Below are 8,736 nucleotides of genomic sequence, written 5' to 3' on the forward strand. Positions count from 1 at the left end.
TTCATTTTCCTTAGAAAATATTTGATGACCTTGATGCTAATTATAGACCTCCATATTTAGTTCACACGGCTGGTGTTTCCAACTCGTATTTCAGTTGGAAATATATTGCTAAGGATGCAAGGGATTTAATCCTAAACATGGGTTCTAGTGATTTTAAATGATATCCTGAGGAGGTTTGGCTGCCAAAAAGTGATAGAAGGATATGAACTGATAATAGTGATAAGCCTTATGAGATTCAAGCTTTCATGATAAGTTGTCTTCTTGGATTTGTTGTATTTAATAATGGTAATATTTGTGAGGTGGAAATGTACAGTCTTCATAGATTTGCTCGTCAACAAAGTTTTCATCAACGTATTCCTAAAACTCCGAATACTTTTGCAAGATCCATGGACATGCTAGAATTACACAATTTATGACTATCTTTAACCCATATAAAGAGTTGATTCAAATTTTTTATTCCTTTGAAAATGAAAAACATCATTCGACAATTTGATAAGAGTTATAGAGATTGGTAGACTCAAGACGTAGTGACTCACTTAAATGCGCTTGATTCCCGTCTTCTTGAAGATAATGTTTCTATTTTGAACTTCAATTTTGATGGAAGAAAAGGGATTGATGTTCGTGATGTGTGTCATGGGTTGCTTGCAACACCAAAGCCTTCTCGAAAAAGAAGAATGGAGCAGACGCATATTAAAGAAATTCAAAAGTTTGTTACGGAGCCTAGATTGAAATTATATTTCAAAAGAACGTTGCTAAGTTCAACAACTATTCAAATAAAGCAGTACAATATTCTTGGGGTGGATATTATAGAATAGACAGCTCATAGATCAAGCCCTGCATGTCCATTGAAGCTTATTGTTTTTAGGCTGAGCCGAAAACTACAAGAACAATCACTACCTCAAAAATGTTAAAATTCGTTATTATTGTAGTGTTAAATTCGGCGGCCCAAGACCACCGTTTATTTTTTACTGGCCCAAAACTCAATTTTAAGCCCAAGAATAAATTTCGACAGCCTTGGCCCAACGAACCACCGATTTTTTTTCTTTTAACAAAAGAAAAAAAAAACCTTTTAACGTCTTAACATTCTTCCTTCTCATTTCAGAGGAAAATCAGATCGAAGAAAATTGCAGACGAATCAGATCTGTCACACTCACCACGTCCCTCAATCTCCCATTTCGGATCGATCGAGAGCACTGAACGAGATATATCTCTCTCTGTAACTAAGAAAGCTTTTCTACTATTTTAATGGTGGCTTCTCTTTTGCTCTGGAATTCATCCATGGAGAACAAAGTGGAGGAATCAAAGCGGATAACTGAGAAAAAAGGTTTGGAAGAGAGGATTACGAAAGTAGAGACTACGAAGTCGAGAGGGAGAAAGAGCAGTAAAACCTCACAGAAGAAACTTCCCCAGAGAGGATTAGGTGTTGCTCAGCTGGAGCGATTAAGGTTACAAGAAAGGTTGAAGAAGATGCCAGAGGTCGATCAAGTTCAAACAGTTCAGAATCTCTATCCTCGGTTCCAGTTCTTCCCATTTTTAGATCCGAAGAATGAAGTTTTAGATTCATTCGCAAGGTTCGCTCCTGTGAACTATGGTCAGCCAAGCTCGCATTCGTAGTTTTTTGGATTTCAGCCGTATAATGGATTTGCAGGTGGGGTTACCGGTTGCTCCGGTGGAAATTCGTTGTTTCCAGGTCAGTTTCAGGTGGATCGATTATGGATCACGTCTCAAGAGCTCTCTTCAACCCAAAATATCCATTGTTTGTCCGATCGTTGCGATATCTGTCTTAAGGTAAGAATTAGGGTTTCGGAACAAAACATTGTCTTTCTTCCTTTCAATCTTTCTGTTATTAATTTTTTTTGTGTTGTTTTCATGTATAGAAGAAGCATATCAATGGCTAGAATTCAGGTTTTAATGGAGGGAGAACCCAATATACGGAGAAGATGATGCCCATTGACTGTGATTTTCTCGGATTGAATCTTGGACGAAACAGCAACGTTGATGGATTTAAAGGTGTTAGGCATGCTTGTCATTCTAGATTGACTGTTGATGAGGTAAATTTTCAATCTCTCTCTCTCTCTCTCTAAATTTCTGAGATTGTTAATGGAAATTAATGGCAGGAAGTGGAGGTAGTAGCAGTTCATAGAAAGGGAAAGTCTGTGGGTGGCAGTAGTGTGTTAATGGAGTACGAATTCTTCCCTCACAAAGGTAGCAGTAGCAGCTCTTTTAACAATGAATCCTCCATTACAGAAGCAGGAGGAGCAGCATATGCTGCAATCATGGGTGGAACTTCTTCATCATCTAATACTAATTTGATTGATTTGTCTCTCAAGCTTTCTTGTTAGAAACTTAAGAGAGGTAGAAATTAAAGAAACTTACCTATATGCTTTCAGTTTTTTTTTGTTCTTGCTTGAGTTAATCCAACTGAACCAAATCCAAAACACACTTTTGGTCTGCTGCATGGGTACTCTGTTCCAATAATGTGGATATCCCTGTAGTACTCTATTATTGTTCTCTGCTGCATGGGTACTCTGTTCCAACAACTTGCATTTGAGTAACTAAGTTGGATCTTTCAACTTTGACTGCAATTTACTCTTAATTGGTCTAGTAAGGTCATTTATTGATTGGCATATGGTTTAAAGTTTTGGTTTGTGTTGGAATGTATTGTATTATTTCCATAGCTTAGTATTGGTTTAAGTCTCAAATTAGAATAAAAATTTAAGTACCCATTTGAGAATTGAAACCAATGGTTATCCTTAATTTTTAACGGTATTAGAAGTCCAACATCATTAGTTCATAGAAGTCTACTGATTTGATAAACTACCGATGAGATCATTGAGATAAAATTTTAAGGGTGTCTCGTCCCTGAATCTCCGTAAAATTTCTCTACTATTTACTTACAAAAATTTATTGACATTGTACTTGAGCTGTATTGTTTGTATGACGAGAGATTTATGGCTTATTGCGGACTGCTAATATTGTTGTATCATTGACATTGTAAGCTAAATGTTATCGAAGTCATGTTCATGAGGACTGCTAATATTTTTGGCTTATTGCGTTTTGTTATTGTATTTTACTCCTATTTTTAGTACTTATGTTATTAAATCTGTAAATGTTGCTTTGGCAGATTCATTGATTCTCTATTTTCAATTCTTTCATGATGGTTATCTTCCTCACTGGCTTGGTATCAATGATATTGATGCAAACACTTAGAAATGACTATGCAAAATATGCTCGAAAACATGATGATCTGGAGACATTGGTGACACTCCGCTTTTGTTTCAATTTTTTTTTTATTTTTTATTTAAATTATTTGTTGTTCATTTTGTCGGAAACTCGTAATAAATGGGTGATTATTTTCAACACATTGTCAGGAAAGAGATGTAAGTGAAAAGTCTGGTTGGAAACTTGTACATGGGGATGTTTTTCGTCGTCCTTGCAATTTGGTTGGCTAGGTCTCCACAGAAGAGAGATGTCCTTTTTTATTTTCTTTTAGAAGTGTCATTGCCTATATAAATATTAATTTCTATGCTTTAATAGTTTGAATTCATGGGGGAAAAAATTCCCAAAACAAGAGAACATTCATTTTAGAGAAATTCACAATTGAAGCACATTTTAAGGTTTGTGCCATCACTGTCAGTGTGGTTGGGGACATATGCAGGGCATTGGAGGAGGTGTTGCCTTACTGTGGTTGGTTCCCACTCATTTCATTCTTTCCTCCAACACTTCGAGCACTGAGCACTGCCACCAAACACACACCACCAACTCCCCCAACACTCTCCTTTGACCTACTCCAACAGCACTTATCTTCCAAAGATTTTTCCTAAAGTTGATGAAGAAAATCATTTTTCCTAGGAAAGATGATTCTTTGTAATTTCTTGTGTTATTTGAACATTAGGTAATAATAATTTGTTCTTTTGTTTGGCTAAGTGTGGCTGTTAATTAGCCGATAAGTGATAACAGAGAATAGCAACAGTAACTAGACTGAAATTTATATAAACTAGTAAATTAGCATCCCTCTTGTTGTTTCTTGTGTGTAAAGATTATTAGTTGAGCTAGTGTATTTACTCAGCTTACCCACTAAAAAAAAAGGTTAATTAGCATTTTTATTTTCCTAATGGGTCATTTTTATTCTTGTTTCCAATAGCCATAGATATTTACTTTGAGTTTGCTTGGGCTTACTCCACTTGTTGAAAGAGTATGCTTTCTCACTGAGTAAGTCTTCATTTATGTTTTTATTTTTTGCTAATCAAGCAAAGAATTGTATGTTTAAATATAAATTTTGATTTTTTTTAATGGATTTTTGTTTAATTTTCTGTTACTTTTGCAGACAACTTGCGTATTATACTGGTCCAACAGGTATTTTCTACCAACACACTCTCTCTCTCTCTCTCTCTTATTTTGGAAATTGAAATGGTGATTTATAATTCTTTGAATTTGCAGTTGGGGAGCTTCTTAATGCAACATGTGGTAATGCAACAGAGCTAATAATAGCATTATTTGCTCTATATGATAGAAAAGTTGATGTGGTGAAGTACTCTCTCTTGGGTTCCATCATATCAAACCTTCTTCTTGTTCTTGGGACATCTCTCTTTTGTGGAGGCCTAACCAACCTCAAAAAAGAACAAAAATATGATAGAGTAAGACCCATCACTAATCAATTCATCACAGTTAAACCCAATTCATAGTTGTTTGTAATTTCATCACATGTCTTTATTGATTTAACAGAAGCAAGCCGACGTAAATTCACAACTCCTATTGCTCGGCTTGTTGTGCCACTTGCTGGCATTGATGTTCAGATACACAACTATTATAGCCAATGAGACTATCAGCTCCACTCTCCTGTTTTCGAGGGCAAGTAGCATCGTCTTGTTGATTGTGTACATAGCTTATCTCTTCTTCCAATTGAAGACACATCGAATATATTTCTCTCTTTGTAGGTGGTGGGGAATCTAAGAGGACACTTAGACTATTCCTTTGCATCGGCATGGCACCCAGATGGGCAGATCCTTGCCAACGGAAATCAGGACATAAGGAATCTATCGCAATCCCTGGATGTACTTAATGGAAGAATGGGTGCAATAAGAGGCATTAAGTTCACTTCGGATGGCAGGTTTATGGCCATGGCCGAACTAGCAGACTTTGTTCACATCTATGATACACAGTCTGGGTATAGCCAAAGACAGGAGATTGATCTTTTTGGGGAGATTGCAGAGATATCATCTGCCCAGACACCGAGGCTCTTTTTGTTGGAGTGGCAAGTCGTACCTAAGGAAGCCTATTGGAATTTAACAAGCGTCATCGTAACCAATGTCTAGACTCCATATTCTGACTAAACGCTTCCTTTTTATATCAACCTTGTAATACTAATATAGGATATAAATAGATGTACATGTTCGCTAAGGTTGCAACCTGCCATATGTAGGATTGAGGCTTGAATGTGTTTTGTGGTTGGTTGAAATTAGAGGTGTTATTTTTTGGACTTCCAGATTGGGCGAGTCCTAGTTGGGGACCGAATATTTTTTTTTATAAAAAGAATATCCTATAGCGACGGTCGCCGACCGTAGTTAAAGGCTTAATATAAATTTTTTTTAATAAAATACCCTATAGTGACGGCCAATAGTGGCTGTCGCTATAAGTACATAGTTGCGACGGGGTTTTAATCTATAGAGACGGTCAGCGACCGTCGCTATATCTCTAAATTCTATGATTTTTAACTGTCGAATATTTTTTCGACAAGGTAATATTCGATAGACCAATTCGACAGTCAAGACTGTCGAATGGTCCCATAATTCGACGGTTTTGGACCGTTGAATTTTGAAAATTTTCACGTAGTGAATTCTAGGTAAACAAGAAGCTGAAGTTGAAAATGATGTGTCTCCTGGGAGAGGGAATTTTACGTCCTTTCCCTTTGTTGGATAATTTCACACATATTTTTTAATTTTTGTAATTTGATTATTCTTAAAGGATCATCAACTGATTTGCACTTCGTTGTCGATTTTGACCTGAAAGATTTTGTGGACATCCTTATTTTTTCAAGTATAAGAGATGTTTGAAATATTAGTCATCTTAGTGATGAGGTTTTGAACTTGGCTAGTATTGAAAACTTCTCGAAGAGTGATAGTGATGAGGTTTATTATTGTCCTCGTCAAAGCTCACATGGTATTCCATAAACCACAACATGAATCCTGTCACGTTGGCATTACCTATTTCTAATAAGTTGATTCATCAATGATTGCCCCGAAGCTGCGGGGGATACTTACTTTTTCTACCTAGATTCGATAAGCTTTCTTACATGATAGTGATATCGACTTATGTGTACAACAAACACTTCAGAGACTCATGATGAATTCCTTTGATCTAGGATTTAATTGATACTTAATATTTAATTTTCCAATCTTAAAGAATGGTAATCTCTTCATATACCTATGATAGTTTATTCTCGTAAAGATACTTTTAGAATTGATCCTATGTCCTTTGTAAATTTCTTCAAGTAACTTATACTTGAAGTGAAGGCGTATCTTTTGAGATGAAAGAGAGTTTTATCATCTTTGTCAACAGATGTAGGGATCTTCAGTCATCTATCATGAACAAGGAAGTTCAATTAAAACATCAGTTAGTGGATAATTTATGCATTCAATTGATTGAGGCTAAAGAGAAAAAATGAACTGACTAAAAGAGAAGTTGAGTTGACTCAGATCAAAGAAATACTACCACAAGCCGTTATTTCTAAAGAATTGCTTAGTACTTAAGTTCAAGAAGAGGAGAGGCTCTACTCACTATTAAGATTGAGTGCACTCGCCTCTCTTACGCTTCAATTATTGATGATGACGAAGTAGATGCCTACGAGGAGGAGAAGAAGTCTTTGAAGAAGAAGTTTTAGACCCTTGCTCTTTATATTAAGTTTATCTTTTCCCTTTTTTTTATTATTGTATAAGACATAGGAAATTATAAAATATTATTTCATTTGAAATTAATAAAATTTCCTTCTTTTTTATACAAATATATTTTTTGTTGTTGAAGTGATTGAACTAACTTTACAGGCTGCTTACGTACCTAAAATGAGATCAAACCATAAGTTCAAATGGATACTGTTCTAAATTTTTCCTAGACTGCCCTCTTGGATTTTCCATCTAGTGAGCTATTTTATTTTTTATTTTAACTATTCACAGTTTTAACTCTTGCCGGTCAAGAGTATCATGTAGTTTAAACTCGTGCGATAAAGAGCATTATTAGATAGTTTAGGCTAGTGTCGAGGAGCGTGCTCCTTTTAAGCATAATATCATTTAAGGAACTTGCTGTTGATTCCTTCTAGTATTATAAGAAGGTATGCATCGGTAGTGTATATGTTGTTCACTATGTGAGGCTCATCCTACTTTGGATCAAATTTCTTTCCAGAACGATGTGAGATGAGGATTGGTTTCTACACAGCGAACATTAAATCACCAACTTAAAAAGAACGTGGTTAAACTTCCTTATTGAAGGCGTATGAAAAATATGTTTGGTAACATTCTAGTCGTTGTTGTGTTTTTAATATCTTCTCATCCAATCCATTGAATTTAGCTAGATGTAACTTGGTGTTCTCATCGTAGGTTAGACCTTTTTGGATTGCGATCCTTAGAGAAGGTATTTGACATTTTAAGAGAAAGACAACTTCAATTTCGTAGACCAATGAGTATGTTGTCGACTGTGTAGGAGTGAAATATGAGGTTCTGAATGCCCATAATAGTTCTCCAATTCGTTCATGCCAATCTTTCTTTGATTTTTAGACAATCTTTTCAAGAAGTGTGTAAAGGATTTTGTTGAAGGCTTCAGCAAGTCTATTTACTGGAACATTGTACATTGTATAACATTTATGCTTGATGTTGAACTTCATGTAGAACTGATCTATCAAGGTATTGCTAAAAGATTTTTCACTATCTGTCACAATATATCATATGATTCTATAATAGAAGACAATATTATTTTTTATGAAGTCGACTACTGTTTCTTTTTTCACATCTCAAAGGGGAACTGCTTCCGCCCATTTAGAGATGTAATATATTGTAGCAAGGATGTAGAGGTGTTTATTTGAAGACTTTGGAAGTGGTCCGACAACATCGAATCCCCACCCATCGAAGGTCCAAGATGCGACTGTAGGATGCAACAATTCTGGTGGTTGACAAATGTAATCTCCATGAAATTGACAAGTTTTACACATTTTTAAGTAATTTAAGAAATCTTTCACCATAACGAATTATTAGAATTCCATCCTCTTTAGACTATAATGGAGTTTCGGTCAAGATTGATGTGAACCACATACTCTAGAGTGGGCTTATTCTAAAACGTCTTGGACTTCATCATTTCCAAGACATCTTATGAAGATATCGTTGAAAGAGCGACTATATAACTTATCATTGAAGAATAAAAATTGAGGTGTCCTACGATGTATTTTAGTTTTGTACTTCGGATCATTTGATAACTTTTCATACTTTAGGTAGTCGATAAGTGCTTCTTTCTAGTCTTCTACTTCAACTTCGAATATTTCGATGGCATTTTCTTCAGGTGGCTCATACTTTTCATATATCTAAAGAGGTAGTACCCACCTTTGATAGATAGGGATACTCATTGTCTCTTCTTTTAGTATAACCAAACTTGCAGCAATACTAGCCAACGCAACTTACTTATTTTCAGCTTTTAGTATATGTCTGATAATGATGTTATCAAATTGACTTATGAGTTGCATAGCATAGTGGTGAT

The 8,736-nt window shown here is 35.5% G+C and overlaps 1 protein-coding gene across 5 annotated transcripts; it reads left to right on the plus strand.

Annotated features, from left to right (window-relative positions):
• Positions 1–1,191: 1,191 nt before the first annotated feature.
• LOC147393399 (uncharacterized) lies at positions 1,192–5,506 on the plus strand. 5 transcript variants are annotated; one of them, XR_015182388.1, is made up of 8 exons: positions 1,204–1,571; positions 1,691–1,788; positions 1,878–2,051; positions 2,118–2,280; positions 4,145–4,212; positions 4,328–4,356; positions 4,441–4,637; positions 4,726–5,506. XR_015182388.1 is itself a non-coding variant. In XM_086456944.1 (5 exons), the coding sequence occupies exons 1-5, from the start codon at positions 1,589–1,591 to the stop codon at positions 4,483–4,485; spliced, it is 423 nt and encodes a 140-aa protein (XP_086313070.1). In that variant the 5' UTR covers positions 1,197–1,588; the 3' UTR covers positions 4,486–4,637. The 5 variants fall into 5 exon arrangements, 4 of the variants coding, with proteins under 4 accessions (XP_086313069.1, XP_086313070.1, XP_086313068.1 ...); XM_086456944.1 differs by lacking the exons at positions 4,145–4,212; positions 4,726–5,506 and having other exon boundaries at positions 1,197–1,788; positions 1,991–2,051; positions 2,118–2,205; XM_086456942.1 differs by lacking the exons at positions 4,145–4,212; positions 4,726–5,506 and having other exon boundaries at positions 1,202–1,788; positions 1,991–2,051.
• Positions 5,507–8,736: the final 3,230 nt, after the last annotated feature.

The sequence above is a fragment of the Akebia trifoliata genome, chromosome 10, assembly GCF_017979445.1.
Source record: "Akebia trifoliata isolate Shusen 1 chromosome 10, ASM1797944v1, whole genome shotgun sequence".
NCBI lineage: Eukaryota > Viridiplantae > Streptophyta > Magnoliopsida > Ranunculales > Lardizabalaceae > Akebia > Akebia trifoliata.